Below are 15866 nucleotides of genomic sequence, written 5' to 3' on the forward strand. Positions count from 1 at the left end.
TACTGGTCGTGTTGTGGAAGATACTGGACATACAGTGGAGGACAGTCAAAATAAACCATTGTCCAACATTTTATTCCGGTCACAATAATTATTTTAAATATACAATATATGACATTTAGACAGTGATGATACAGAAATATATACAGACATTATTTACAATCAACTTAAAACATCTATGGAAGATTACATAATGATACAGGCGATGGGTGGGGGAATGAGGGGGGGCTGAGGTGGAGGGGGGATTCTTTAATAAATAAATGCTACCGTGTGTTCCTTCACCGTGATTTCTTAATTTATTTAGGCCTCGTATGTGATTTGAATGTTTTACAATTTGTTTATACAGTAAGTTAGGTAGAATTTAAATTAGGATCACCCAATTGTGTGTGCGCATGTATTTTACTCAGGCATATCTGCACATGTTCAGTCAGTAATATAAATTTGCACCATATTTCTGAGAGCACGTACATGTTTTAGGCATGCAGGGGCACATTATGTAGATTTAATATAGGATGACCCCAGATTTAAGCTAGGATAAACCAAGATTTAACCTAGGATAACCCAGTGTGACTTACTTTCAGTATGAGTGACAAGCCTGACCCTTGGCTGGGATGCGGAAGTAAGAAAAGATTGGAAACACATGCAAGGCCTCTCACTGGTATACCTCAAAGGGCGCGCGGCTTAACTATTCATCCATCAACTACCTTCCTTAAGTAACTATTTTGCAATGTCTCAGAGAAACAGTTCCGAAAATAGTTTAAGTAGCTGAATTTACTGAACATGTTGAACAAGTTCTTTGTAGAGTCAGGAAACTAATGTGTTCATTTTTTTATGTATTTTAATCCATAATTTTTAATATAATCTCTTAAAATTTTATCACAAATCAGTTTTTAACGGAATATCCGTCTCTCACCGAAACGGGGTTGGGGTGCACCCCCCCCCAGAAATAAAAAATCGCCATCATTCAATAGCTCTCTCAATAAAAGTGTGCAGACATAACAATCCAAACGACTTTCCGAACTGCAACATTCTCCACCACCCAATTTTGAGAATGCAGGCACTTTGCTTCCCACCTCCAGTCCTGCATTTGCTTCTTAGGTCTGAGACCAGTATATTTCCTCTTTTTTTCCCACTTTACTGTGATGATATAACAGTAGCTGTTACGTAAACATCTGACAATCATTTCTTATTTTGGGTTATACTGATATTTGATTTTTACGAGATCGGTGAGACACACACACGAGATATATATGCATAACATACATTATATATATATATATATATATATATATATATATATATATATATATATATATATATATATATATATATATATATATATATATATATATATATATATTATATATATATAAAATACACATGCCTCTGTAATCGGGAATCAAACTAGCGTCATAACCTCCACATCACTGCCAGATAAAGTGGTAGTCTCGGCCACCCACAGTCCACCCTGTCACGCCCACCATCCAACATGCATCCTCCCAGTCATTTCCCCCTTCACTGTACCATTTAATAAGACATTGTCTGGCTATATCAAAACCATCTTCAGCTTGTTTTAAATCATCTTGCTAACGTACACTGTGTGCGTATGTTTGTACGGACGTATGTACTCGGTAGGTGGCTGGAGGGGCCAGGTGGTGCACGGACCACCACCTGCTTGGATGAGGTATTAGACTACCTCACCTACGTTGCCGCCCGCAAAATCTTTTGTATCCGTCTCGCAAACATCACTTTCCTCGCTATTCTTTGTGAAATTATGATAATATATCGTCACTTTGAATACTATAATATTCGTAGAGAAGCGCTAATCCTGTTGCGGGAATAGTATAATAATGCGCCTTAGCGTGTGTTCGAGAGTGCTGTCGCGCATGTGTTCGCGTGTACGTTTGTCTAAGATCTATCTTTATTAATTATATGACGGAAGTATGCCATTATATTTTAAATTACTGTAATTAGTGCAGCGTTTGTCATAAACTAAATTCGTGGCGCCTCCGTCATGTGAACAAGAGTTACCACCACAGCTCTCGTCTCTCATCAGGGAACTGACTACGTCATCCTCAGACACCCTGAAGAAAGCACACTTTTACCGTAGATCAACCTTTTATTTGGGGCAACGTTTCGCTCTGTTAAGAGCTCTATCGAGAACGAAACGTTGTATAAAAGCTTGCTTTGCAACGTGTCTTTACTATTATTGGTAATATGATGTATGGTCCCACGTGTCATGTCTAAACATCTGAAGCTGCCGTAGCTACTACTGCACATTTGGTGGAATGTTTGACGATAGCCTCATCACCTTACCGAAGCCTCTTACCTCAGTCTGACATTCTGTGTGATGGAGTATGACAGGGAAACATAGCTAGCTTTTGTTTCCATTTAAGATAAAATTCACGTCATTTATCATGTTTAAAGATGAGTGCTAAATCCGTATGGGGATCCTGCAACACCCGTGGTATGGGAAGTAATCAGGTTTGATCTAAGGGGATGGTAGCTTTAAATTCCTTGAATTCAAAAGCCCCCTTACCTATATCAAGGCACAATTTAATTCCCTGTAGATTTAACCAGCATAATGTATTCTCTAGGTGGATGACCTCGTTTAAATCCTACTTCAAATTCCCCCATTTTCTTACTGAAACAACAAAACTGCCAAGTCTGTAAAGGGGAAGGAGACAGGTCGTGGGGTTGCCAGTCCTCCCTCGACCACCCGATCGAACACCACCGCCGCAGACGACAACTGTTGGGTCGCCCTGGGCGGTGGTGTTTTTGTCGTGTCCGGCCACGGCACAGCCTCCGTGTTGCATCTTACCTGCTGTCTCTTCTACCGTCTCTCTCCCATTTTTCCCAGTATCTTTCATCTCGGGTATCGCTCTCGCAGTTGATCTCAGGAACTCTCCATCTTGAGGGAAATGGACATGAATGCATTCACTTAGGGCACCTTTACTGAAGACGTTTCGGTTCTTGCATCTTGATCACTTGGAATACACAAGTTGAATATACGAGCATCCCTGGGTAAAAATACGTATAACAAAGAATGTTACTTGTATGAGGTTTCATCCACTAGTGTATGAAAAATTGTATAAAGGTTTTTCTTTGTTATAAATACCTCTATATAAACATCCTCACGGCATCTTTTTTCAAATTCTTAAGCGTATCTCGCAGTATCTCTAAAGCATCTCCGTCATCTCACCTAACACGTTTCCCAGAATTTCTATCATCTTTCTTCTATCTCTGTTTCTGTCGGAGTTTCATCCATGATCTTTCCAATCTGTTCATCTCTGTATACCAGTATCTTTCTCCAGATTCTCCCAGAGCACCTTACTGTGTCGAAAAAACTGCGAAATAAGATGTTTATAACCCCTATGTGTTTAATGATTTGCCATGATAATTTCACTGTATCTCTCTCATCTAGTTTCTTTTACAGCGTTTCAACCATCGTTTGAGAAACATCTGCACAAGTGTAGACAATACGAGCAGAAAAAAAAATATGATAAAACTATGTTTAAAACGGTCCTGGAAGGGAGGTGGGTGATTATGCTGATGGATCTATCTTGTGTTTCGTTGGATCTATTCTGATTTCGTCCCATTCCTCAGGCCCTGTAAGACCACAACGTATTTAGCACTTTCCCGTGTATATAATAGACGTCTTGACGGAGAGGCGTCAGCAATGTAGGTCCTGAGACCAACAACAAAACGAACCACACACTCTCTCCGACCTGTTCCCAGACTCTCTCTAGCTTTCATCCTGAGCTTAGACGTGACTGAGGAAGTGGTGTTACTGGTAGTGTTGAGGTTATTGGAGATGGTGGTGGTAGTATCATTAGTGGGGGGAAGGGAGGTTGAGATGACGGTGGTGTTAGTCATGATATAAATTATGATGATAGTCGAGGGTGATAGTAATGATGGTAATAGCAATGATGGTGGTAGCTATGATAGTAATGGTGGTGATAATTATGGTGGTGGCGGTAGTAGTTATGATAGCAGTAGTTCTGATGGTAGGGTATACGGGTATCAGGGAGGGAGGTCATGGAGCACCGAGGTCCTGGAGGTGCCTTCAGGCAAGCATGTGACCATACCCCCGGGAGGCGCCCAGGTACTACCTACTATTTACTAGTAGATGAACAGAGGGCAACAGGTGGTGCGGAAAGCTTCCCTTACTACGTCTCGCCCTGCTCAGGAATCGAACTCGTGATTACGTGCCAGCAGCGCTGACCTTCAAAAGAGAGGTGAGGTGGTTTTGATGCTGAGAAAGGACTTTGGATTGAAGCTACCCTATAATCATAATAATGTACTTTAAATCTGAAGGTCACTGCAAGGTCAATGTGATTTTGTGCATTATTTTCAATTAACCATCTCTGCTAATTACTTTAACTAGAGATTACCCCACACGAATGACTAACTCTTAATTACCTCCTATTAAATGCCTCTCATTAATAAATAGTATCCGAATGACTATATATATATATATATATATATATATATATATATATATCTTTCTTTCAACACATCGGCCGTATCCCACCGAGGCGGGGTGGCCCAAAAGGAAAAACGAAGTTTCTCCTTTTACATTTAGTAATATATACAGGAGAAGAGGTTACTAGCCCCTTGCTCCCGGCATTTTAGTTGCCTCCTACAACACGCATGGCTTACGGAGGAAGAATTCTGTTCCACTTCCCCATGGAGGTAAGAGAAAATAAACAAGAACAAGAACTAGTAAGAAAATATTAGAAAACCCAGAGGGGTGTGTATATATATGCTTGTACATGTATGTGTAGTGTGACCTAAGTGTAAGTAGAAGTAGCAAGACATACCTGAAATCTTGCATGTTTATGAGACAGAAAAATGGACACCAGCAATCCTACCATCATGTAAAACAATTACAGGCTTTTGTTGTACACTCACTTGGCAGGACGGTAGTACCTCCCTGGGCGGTTGCTGTCTACCAACCTACTACCTATATATATATATATATATATATATATATATATATATATATATATATATATATATATATATATATATATATATATTTTTATTATCACACCGGCCGATTCCCACCAAGGCAGGGTGGCCCGAAAAAGAAAAACTTTCACCATCATTCACTCCATCACTGTCTTGCCAGAAGGGTGCTTTACACTACAGTTTTTAAACTGCAACATTAACACCCCTCCTTCAGAGTGCAGGCACTGTACTTCCCATCTCCAGGACTCAAGTCCGGCCTGCCGGTTTCCCTGAATCCCTTCATAAATGTTACTTTGCTCACACTCCAACAGCACGTCAAGTATTAAAAACCATTTGTCTCCATTCACTCCTATCAAACACGCTCACGCATGCCTGCTGGAAGTCCAAGCCCCTCGCACACAAAACCTCCTTTACCCCCTCCCTCCAACCCTTCCTAGGCCGACCCCTACCCCGCCTTCCTTCCACTACAGACTGATACACTCTTGAAGTCATTCTGTTTCGCTCCATTCTCTCTACATGTCCGAACCACCTCAACAACCCTTCCTCAGCCCTCTGGACAACAGTTTTGGTAATCCCACACCTCCTCCTAACTTCCAAACTACGAATTCTCTGCATTATATTCACACCACACATTGCCCTCAGACATGACATCTCCACTGCCTCCAGCCTTCTCCTCGCTGCAACATTCATCACCCACGCTTCACACCCATATAAGAGCGTTGGTAAAACTATACTCTCATACATTCCCCTCTTTGCCTCCAAGGACAAAGTTCTTTGTCTCCACAGACTCCTAAGTGCACCACTCACTCTTTTTCCCTCATCAATTCTATGATTCACCTCATCTTTCATAGACCCATCCGCTGACACGTCCACTCCCAAATATCTGAATACGTTCACCTCCTCCATACTCTCTCCCTCCAATCTGATATTCAATCTTTCATCACCTAATCTTTTTGTTATCCTCATAACCTTACTCTTTCCTGTATTCACCTTTAATTTTCTTCTTTTGCACACCCTACCAAATTCATCCACCAATCTCTGCAACTTCTCTTCAGAATCTCCCAAGAGCACAGTGTCATCAGCAAAGAGCAGCTGTGACAACTCCCACTTTGTGTGTGATTCTTTATCTTTTAACTCCACGCCTCTTGCCAAGACCCTCGCATTTACTTCTCTTACAACCCCATCTATAAATATATTAAACAACCACGGTGACATCACACATCCTTGTCTAAGGCCTACTTTTACTGGGAAAAAATTTCCCTCTTTCCTACATACTCTAACTTGAGCCTCACTATCCTCGTAAAAACTCTTCACTGCTTTCAGTAACCTACCTCCTACACCATACACTTGCAACATCTGCCACATTGCCCCCCTATCCACCCTGTCATACGCCTTTTCCAAATCCATAAATGCCACAAAGACCTCTTTAGCCTTATCTAAATACTGTTCACTTATATGTTTCACTGTAAACACCTGGTCCACACACCCCCTACCTTTCCTAAAGCCTCCTTGTTCATCTGCTATCCTATTCTCCGTCTTACTCTTAATTCTTTCAATTATAACTCTACCATACACTTTACCAGGTACACTCAACAGACTTATCCCCCTATAATTTTTGCACTCTCTTTTATCCCCTTTGCCTTTATACAAAGGAACTATGCATGCTCTCTGCCAATCCCTAGGTACCTTACCCTCTTCCATACATTTATTAAATAATTGCACCAACCACTCCAAAACTACATCCCCACCTGCTTTTAACATTTCTATCTTTATCCCATCAATCCCGGCTGCCTTACCCCCTTTCATTTTACCTACTGCCTCACGAACTTCCCCCACACTCACAACTGGCTCTTCCTCACTCCTACAAGATGTTATTCCTCCTTGCCCTATACACGAAATCACAGCTTCCCTATCTTCATCAACATTTAACAATTCCTCAAAATATTCCTTCCATCTTCCCAATACCTCTAACTCTCCATTTAATAACTCTCCTCTCCTATTTTTAACAGACAAATCCATTTGTTCTCTAGGCTTTCTTAACTTGTTAATCTCACTCCAAAACTTTTTCTTATTTTCAACAAAATTTGTTGATAACATCTCACCCACTCTCTCATTTGCTCTCTTTTTACATTGCTTCACCACTCTCTTAACTTCTCTCTTTTTCTCCATATACTCTTCCCTCCTTGCATCACTTCTACTTTGTAAAAATTTCTCATATGCTAACTTTTTCTCCCTTACTACTCTCTTTACATCATCATTCCACCAATCGCTCCTCTTCCCTCCTGCACCCACTTTCCTGTAACCACAAACTTCTGCTGAACACTCTAACACTACATTTTTAAACCTACCCCATACCTCTTCGACCCCATTGCCTATGCTCTCATTAGCCCATCTATCCTCCAATAGCTGTTTATATCTTACCCTAACTGCCTCCTCTTTATATATATATATATATATATATATATATATATAATGTGTGTGTGTGTTTATGTAGAGGTGAAAGGTGACTACGTAGAAACGATGGTACACTCGACTAGCCACAGTGACATCACAAGAACTAGCGTTTACCCTCCACCACTATAATTGCTATCAATATATCTTCCAGCACCGCTGTCATCATTATCATCATCATCTCCCGACACCACGGTGTTAGGTGTTACGCTTATCACCCACCCGCAGTTATAGCAAAAATTATTGTATGCTTGGCTTGTCTGGTAAAATAATCATTGCTGAACACTTAAGTCGGAGGTCAGGTTGTAGTAGCAAGTTTATTAAGACAAAAATATTATTCAGAGGGTTGAAAGTAGTTAAAGCAATTTACAGGTCAAGGTATTTCAAAGTTACCTGGTATTATGTTGGGTCGTTTCAAGCAGTGATGAAGCTACCTTGCCTACATTAGTCCAGCTGACAAGGCTGATCCATAGATTTATTTTCTAGCTTAGCTGTTACCCTCCAAACAGGGTGATCCAAGAAAGAAAACATTGAACATCACTTATTCTTTAACTGTCTTTTCCAGTTAAATAATGAGTGATCTAATACTCAGTGAATTTGCAACATATAGCTTAATGTTGCAGCACAGTATGGAAACAATATTGCAACATAGCTTAGTGCTATAACAGATAGATTAGTATCGCAAAATATGGCTTAATATTATCCATCTCAGTTTGACAATAGTTATAAAATATCTCCTGCAATATAGATAGATCTATTGGTAGTCTTCTGGGTACTACTTCTCATAACCAGTCAATAAACACCAATTTATATAAATGTCAATTATTCGGACAATATACACTCTAGATAAACATTACCCTGTAGATAAATATTATAATCTCCGACAGTACTCAGTAGATATACGTTGTTGTGTTTTTTAAATTCAGGGTTTATACACAGTAACCTCTCTTATACAGTGTGATTTTTGTAAATGCGACTGCATCCAAAATAAAATATCGATGCACTATGAAGACATAAGATTTACTACTAGTTTTCTGTGGGAGCTATCTGGGGTAGGGCAGCTGATGTTAACCCTCTGAATGGTTTCCTGCATCGTGTGCATGTTTCCAGCCGTACTGTAGATGTTAAACAATGCCCTCTGGTACAATGAAGAGTATTATGATCAGGGAGAAGCGCTGAAACCGTAGGGGCTATACAACGCCCTGGAAGTGGGAGGCAATCTGGCTCGGCGGAAGATGTCAAATACTTGAATTTGCGCCTCCGTCCTCAGCGGGATCATGGCACCTTCCTTGAGGTGGACAGTAAAGATAATTTTTATTAAGTATACACTTCCTGTTCTTCATGATACTCCGTAATGATAGTCGTAATTATTTATTTAATGGTTGATTATGAGTGTAGATGTGAGTTTTGGGGCTAAATAGTTTGGCCTATTGTGCAAGTGGTGAAGCAACACACGGTCTCGAGAAAATAGCTGGAGGATTACCGACAAACATGAAGGCAAAGACACAGGTTGCAACGCAAGCTTTTATTGGGACGACGTTTTACTATGTGTAGAGCTGCTGATAAACCTCTATACAGAGCGAAGTTGTCTCTCAGTAAAAGCCTGCTCTGTAACTTGTGTTTGTCTCCATGCGGTGTCCGTGTTGTACACGGGTTCCCATAGCATCCGGGGCTGGGTAAGGCGTAAGCTTACTTGAGACAACCGTCTTAATGTGGAGACTAAAACCGAATGTCAGGTAGACATGACCACATATGTTGTTCCCAGTTTGAAAATCATGATAACTGGAGTTTTCATTATATATATATTTATATATATATATATATATATATATATATATATATATATATATATATATATATATATATATATATATATATATATATATAGAGAGAGAGAGAGAGGGAGAGAGAGAGAGTATTTTCTGCAGAAAGATATTAAAATGAAATAAATTAGTTTTGTTCGTTTCAAACTCAAACAGGAATATGATTTCAATCTCCATTCTAATGTATAACATGATTCATGTTAGAAATATTTCCACTCATGACGTGACTTAGAGAAACTGGTTTCAGGTTTCATTCTTCTGTTTCATCTTCACGTGTTTTCTGGAGTACAAGTGGACCTGGGGGAGGAAAGGAGGGAGGTGAAGGATACCAAAATAGCTTCTCTAAGGGCATTCAAGGGCGGGGAGGAGTGAAAACCTTAGACGTTTTCGAATGAACTGGCCGGTCATGGAACACCACCCACTGCTTGGACCACCACCTACACTGTCTTCACGGAGGACAAATTAACTCTTTATTTACGCCATTCACAGACTTATGAGTTCTATATTTTGAAAGCATATAAAACTGTAGCTAGTGGAAAATATGGTGAAGATGTGCTGAAGTGGGGCTGTCATTGTGGGTCGAGTTGCCAGGCCGTCCAGGCTACACCTACACATAGGAACATAGAACAGAGACATCATGACCTCTGCGACGCCTTGTGACCCGACCTCGCCAGGAGGGCACACTCCTCGCTCTTCCACTTGTTGTTTAAGACTCTGAAGAGGATGGAGAACATTAAGAAACTGGGAGGGCACTGACTGATTTTGCTTCCACATTCTTAAAGCCTCTTTTTTTTTTCTAAGCGGTAGTCACTTTTAGTATTTTAATGTCTTAATCGAAAGATGCCACCAGGAATTTGCACTAGGAAGCATGTGGTCAACCCAAGAGGACCCTGTGTTTACCCCTGACACAGCAGCGAGTGTGATAATTCCCACGCTATGTAACGTCTATATACTGCCTTGTTTCCAGTCAACTTTGTGTCTGGCAGCTCCAACAGTTCAGCGCCGACATTCGCCACTATAAAACGCAACACTATAAACTCCCATCTACCATAAAACACAAACCACTTCAGGGCTTCAGTTCCATCCACTCCCAGCTCTCATTAAACATTTACTGCCTATTTTATGATGTAGCGGATAGCAGCGAGGATGTTTCCAAAGTTTGGCTGCACACTTGGTGTGTAAACCCATCTTTTTTTTTTTAACCTCCCTTACGAGGACACTGCCATGCAGAATTACAGCACTGTCTTGCACAATGTTATTTTTAAGGTTGAGGCTGCAAGTACCGAGGGAGGAGGAGGAAGAGGAGATTGGGTAACCGCAGGTACTAGAGAGATCCACTTTGATGGTTTTAGAACGTCACACGGGAGTGCCACATTAGGGCCACGAGCATCACACGGGAGTGCCACATTAGGGCCACGAGCGTCACACGGGAGTGCCACATTAGGGCCACGAGCGTCACACGGGAGTGCCACATTAGGGTCACGAGCGTCACACGGGAGTGCCACACCAGGGCCACGAGCGTCACACGGGAGTGCCACACCAGGGCCACGAGCGTCACACGGGAGTGCCACACACCTTGGTCTAGAGTACTGGCAATAGATCAAACATATACGCCAATGTGACCATTTCTCAAGCCTTTAGTTAACACACAAGTTAGGACATTTTAGTTAAGTGCCATCGCGTCTCCCTATTTTTTTGAACATTCCACCAGGGCGGAGTAGGAGGGGGAGGGGGAGTAGGAGATGGGGGAATAGGAGGTAGGGGAGTGGGGTCGCGGTGGGGGTGTTGGGGAGGGTCGCCTGGACGACGCGGGCGGCCCCTTGTGTCCTGGAAGGTAGCGTGAGAGGAGCGGCATTATCCCTCCTGTGAGACCTCCGGTGAGGCCCCCGGAGAGGCCCCCGGTGATGCCTCCGGTGACGTCGCAGCCGACCACCTCACACGGTCTCTGGCGTCATCAGAGGTCAGCTTCATGTCACCAAACCAGACCCTCATTCACTTGATGATCGAAGTTACCGCTCTGACCTGTGAGAAAGAAGACTGTTAGGTGGGACTAAAGGAGCACTGATCACGGGTCTACCGGCCCATGTTGATGACTCAGACATTTGCGCAACACTTGGGTATCGTTACTGGCGAAATGTATCGTCTGCATAACAGGCTTTCTAGTTCATAATCACCGTCTCTCAAATCTGAGGGACTGATTGCCTTAAAATTTCCACTCGAGTTGTATTGTCTCCAGCAGTGGAGAAAGATACAAAATGCAATCTCTAGGACTGCATTATTATTTATTATCTTTGTTATTATTACCCTGTTTTATCTATTATTTTATATGGAGTGATAAATCCGTAGGGGTCATGTAGCGCCTAGGGAATGGTAGACATGTATGTTTCATCCAAGGAACGGGAAGGTAGCTCTAATTCCTTAGATCAAGGGCCCTCCAGCAGCATCAAAACCATTCCTTGAAGGGACGCTGCCTGTTCAGAAGACGTTGCGAAAACAGACAGACCCTTAAATGGGGCCCTTTGATGCTGGTGCAGGGCTCTTGATCTAAGAAAATGGAGCTACCCTTCCCCTTAAATGAAACCTAATTACTCCCCATTATCCAGGTGATGTACGATCCTTATGGGTATAACAATAGCCTATGAAAGTAATAATAAGAGAGTAGTACATAAACTAGATGTATTAATGTTGATAGTGAAAATGTTCAATGTTGTTACAGATGAGAGAGAAGCATGCACGAGTAACGAGACTACCTCTACTGACCACCATGCGCCATGATCATGCCGTCAGGGGAGGATCTCTGCGATAGCGAAAGCATATCAGGGGGCTGAGTCATGAAGTGCCCCGCCTCGGAGACAGGGGGAGCCCCAAGCCCACCCAGCCCTGGGAAGTCACTCATTGGTCCCCCAGGGGGCAGTGGCTGCTCCATGGAGGGCGGCAGACCTGTAAAACACCAGCAGGTCACTACTAGATTATACGGTGATGTGAGAGGATACAACACATCACAAAGTGAGGAGGCAGGACAAACTGGTGTTAAATAAGATTCATATATATTGTTAACATATTTTATTGAGGAAACATTTCGCCACGAATGGTTTCTTCAGTCATAGCGAGATAAGGATAATATATTTGACAGGAACAAAGTCCTGACACGGAATTTTGCCAGATAGTGGCCCGTTACTGGCTCTTGAAGGAGTCCCCTCAAGGAAGGTTCCTTGATGTTGGTGAGGGGTTCTTGATTTAGGGAATTGGATCTGTGCTCCAGTTCCCCGAATTAAGCCTGAATGCCTTCCACATCCCCCCCCCAGGCGCTGTATAATCCTCCGGGTTTAGCGCTTCCCTCTTGATTATAATAACAATCTTGAAGGAGTGTCGGAATTTGACAAGTGGGGTACCGTTTACGGCCTCATGGCAGGGGCGCCCCAATGGTGAGGGGGGGGGGTGAGCCTTGTGAGTTTTCTTCAGTACAAGTGGTGTAGCAGTTAGCTACAATCTGCACAGACGCCCTATGGCGAGGGCACAAAGCGTCGTCTTCGTTTCAAGTGTGTACGATGGTGCGAGTTATGCCAAAATCAACAAATTCGTCTTGCTACCTTCCTTACCCAGAGGGAGCTTGTAGGTACTAGTGCAGCAGGAGTCACCGTTGCATCTCTGGTGTTTGAGGTGAGGTGTTATCGTTAGTATGAGGCTCATAACCTCACCCGAACTCGACTCAATTGGAGCCAAGGCCTCCCTCACGGCGCCTGGGCCACAGCCCAGATCGCTGTGTCTTGGCGGTAAAGAATTAGCTCAATCTAAACTTGCAAAATAATAAATAAGTCTGGCAGTTTTATTATTTAAGAAGTTTCGGCAAAATTAATTCACCGCCACCAAGACAGTGATGGACTAGAAGCTGGTGCCTCACGAAATCGTAATGACACGATTGCAAACAAACCATACCACGGGCGGGATTTGAACCCGCGGTCAGAGTCTCAAAATTCCAGACCGTCGCGTTAGCCACTGGTGTTTTGGAGCACTGCAGTGGGCATACTGACACATGAGAAATGGTCTGGTGATACCGAGAAAGTGTGGGAAAAAACACGTATGTATAGTTCAGGACTTTTGTTAAAGGAAACGTTTCGCCACGAGTGGTTTCTTCAGTCCTAATACAGAGATAACTAAGAAACGAATTTATGTAGTGGCAGAAGTCAGGTGGAAAGCTGCGGCTGCGAGGGTAGTACTACTACTATTACTATTATCCCACCACCACTACTACAACTACTACTAGCGCGACTTTCCAGCTGATTCCTGCCGTTATATAAACTCGTTTCTTAGAACATAAGAATGCAGGAATACTGCAGCAGGCCTACTGGCTCACACTAGGTAGTTACCTCTGTATTAGGACTGAAGAAGCCACTTCGGGCGAAACGTTTCTTAAAATAAATCAACCGAACTGTATGTAGGTGTTTTTTCCACACAATGACATGTCTGGCAAGTACATCTCCAACCTTTGCAGTTTACACTGATCCCGCTCCGTTTTTACCCCTCGTTGCAAATGCTCTTGCCTATTTTTTCTCCATATAAACTCTGCCTGTGGCAGAAAAGAGCATTGTTGGTGTCGGCAAGGCTAACACATCTTTTGTGTTCTTTAAGTAAGGGAATGGCCAGTTTTACCAAAGTATCGGGAAGTGGCTGCTCTCTCTCTGACAAACTTGGTAGAACTCTTTTTGTAGTTATCTCTGTAGAGGTGAAGTAGCCATTTGTGGCAAACACTGTACATGTTTGAACATTAAAATGGTATAAAATACCGACAGGTTGTTAGGTAAGACACATATGCAACAGTTAGGTATCTTTATTATGAAACGTTTCGCCTACACAGTAGGCTTCTTCAGTCAAGTACAGAAAAGTTGATAGAAGCAGAAGATACTTGAAGACGATGTAATCAGTCCATCACCCTTAAAGTTTTGAGGTGGTCAGTCCCTCAGTCTGGAGAAGAGCATTGTTCCATATTGTTTCATACTATGGAACAATGCTCTTCTCCAGACTGAGGGACTGACCACCTCAAAACTTTAAGGGTGATGGACTGATTACATCGTCTTCAAGTATCTTCTGCTTCTATCAACTTTTCTGTACTTGACTGAAGAAGCCTACTTTGTAGGCGAAACGTTTCATAATAAAGATACCTAACTGTTGCATATGTGTCTTACCTAACAAACTGTACATGTTTACCTGGAGTTTACCTGGAGAGAGTTCCGCCTCTTACCCAGGTCAACCAGGCTACACAGAATATGCAATAAGGTCACAAGAAACAGGTAATATCTTAATATCACTACAGTGAAAATTGGTATTATTTTAAATGCTTTCGTAATCTCTCACATCATCAAGGAACAGTGTTAGTGTGTGAGATCACGAAAAGTGCATTAGTAAAAACACATAACCAGGTCACATATGTATAAAATTAAAATATGTATTAAGTCACATAGTGAGGTTGGTAACCTCAGCATGTGACTATGTATTATTGTGGGACCATACAACCACTGGGTAAAGGCAGGCAATCAACCAAATTTGATCTAAGGAAAAGGAACAGGAATTGCTTGGATTAAAGCCCTTCATCTAGTCATTCTTCGGGCAGATTTTTTAATTTACTCAGATTTCTGTGTTCGTGTATGTGTGTGTTTATCTACCTCTTTCATTCTATTTTTCTCTCATTCTTTCATTCCACTATTGTTTATTACTTTTTTTTGCCTCAGACTTTCAGACTTTTTTTTCTCACTTTTCCCCTCGCTCATTATCTCACCTTAACTCTATTTCTCTGACCGTTTTCCTTAACTCATTCTATCTTCCATACAGTCATTCCATATATTATTCTCTCATTCCAGCACACCTTCCCCAGCCACTGACCGTGTGGGAAGCTCATGCCTGGGGGTGGCGGGGGACCCTGGCCGGGGAAGAAGTCATGGAAGCCCTGGGGACCGTAGCCGAAGGCGTCACCGTAGTAGGGGAAGCCATCCTCCATGCTGGGGGACATGCGCATACCCCGAAGCTTGCGCGGGTTCCCGAACAAATGCGCCCGCATGCCCATAGAGGACAGCTGCTTCATGCGTCGCTCCTTACTTCTCTTGTTCTGAAACCACACCTGCAAAAAGGAACAAGTATGTATAATGTCGTGCCGAATAAGTAGAATTCGTCAATTAGCAAAAACTCGTTTAAAATTAAGTCCTTTCTAAAAAATTCTCTTATATGTTTAAAGATATTTGTTTTCATTTATGTTACACAAATAACCCGCACATAAAAGAGAGAAGCTTACGACGACGTTTCGACCCGACTTGGACCGTCGGACCGAAACGTCGTCGTAAGCTTCTCTTTTATGTGTGGGTTATTTGTGTATCGTTCCAGTCACGGTATTGTGCCTTTTTTGTTATTTGTTATTCATTTATGTTAATGAAAAAAAATAATAATTTTATACTAAAAGAACCTTAGAAAACTTGCCTAACCTTATTATAACAAACGCAATTTATCTTAGCCTAATCCAACTAAATATATTTCACGTAAGTTTACAGTATTTAATAATAAACACAATGAAATGTATTTTTTGTTCGTTAGGTTCAGATTGATTGCCAAATTATTGCATACACAAATTTTCGC

At 42.0% G+C, this 15866-nt stretch overlaps 1 protein-coding gene across 1 annotated transcript in view; it reads right to left on the reverse strand.

Moving 5' to 3' along the window:
• Window positions 1–9314: 9314 nt before the first annotated feature.
• The window catches only part of LOC128700234 (LIM/homeobox protein Lhx1), a 44749-nt gene continuing 38197 nt past the window's right edge, over window positions 9315–15866 (reverse strand). The window contains exons 3-5 of the mRNA XM_070100653.1: window positions 15123–15357; window positions 12006–12185; window positions 9315–11267 (exon numbers count right to left, since the gene is read on the reverse strand). Of these exons, the coding sequence (XP_069956754.1) occupies window positions 11218–11267; window positions 12006–12185; window positions 15123–15357 (465 nt within the window). The 3' untranslated portion in view covers window positions 9315–11217. The remainder of the gene's footprint in view (window positions 11268–12005; window positions 12186–15122; window positions 15358–15866) is intronic.

The sequence above is a fragment of the Cherax quadricarinatus genome, chromosome 74 (assembly GCF_038502225.1).
Source record: "Cherax quadricarinatus isolate ZL_2023a chromosome 74, ASM3850222v1, whole genome shotgun sequence".
Classification (NCBI taxonomy): Eukaryota; Metazoa; Arthropoda; class Malacostraca; order Decapoda; family Parastacidae; genus Cherax; species Cherax quadricarinatus.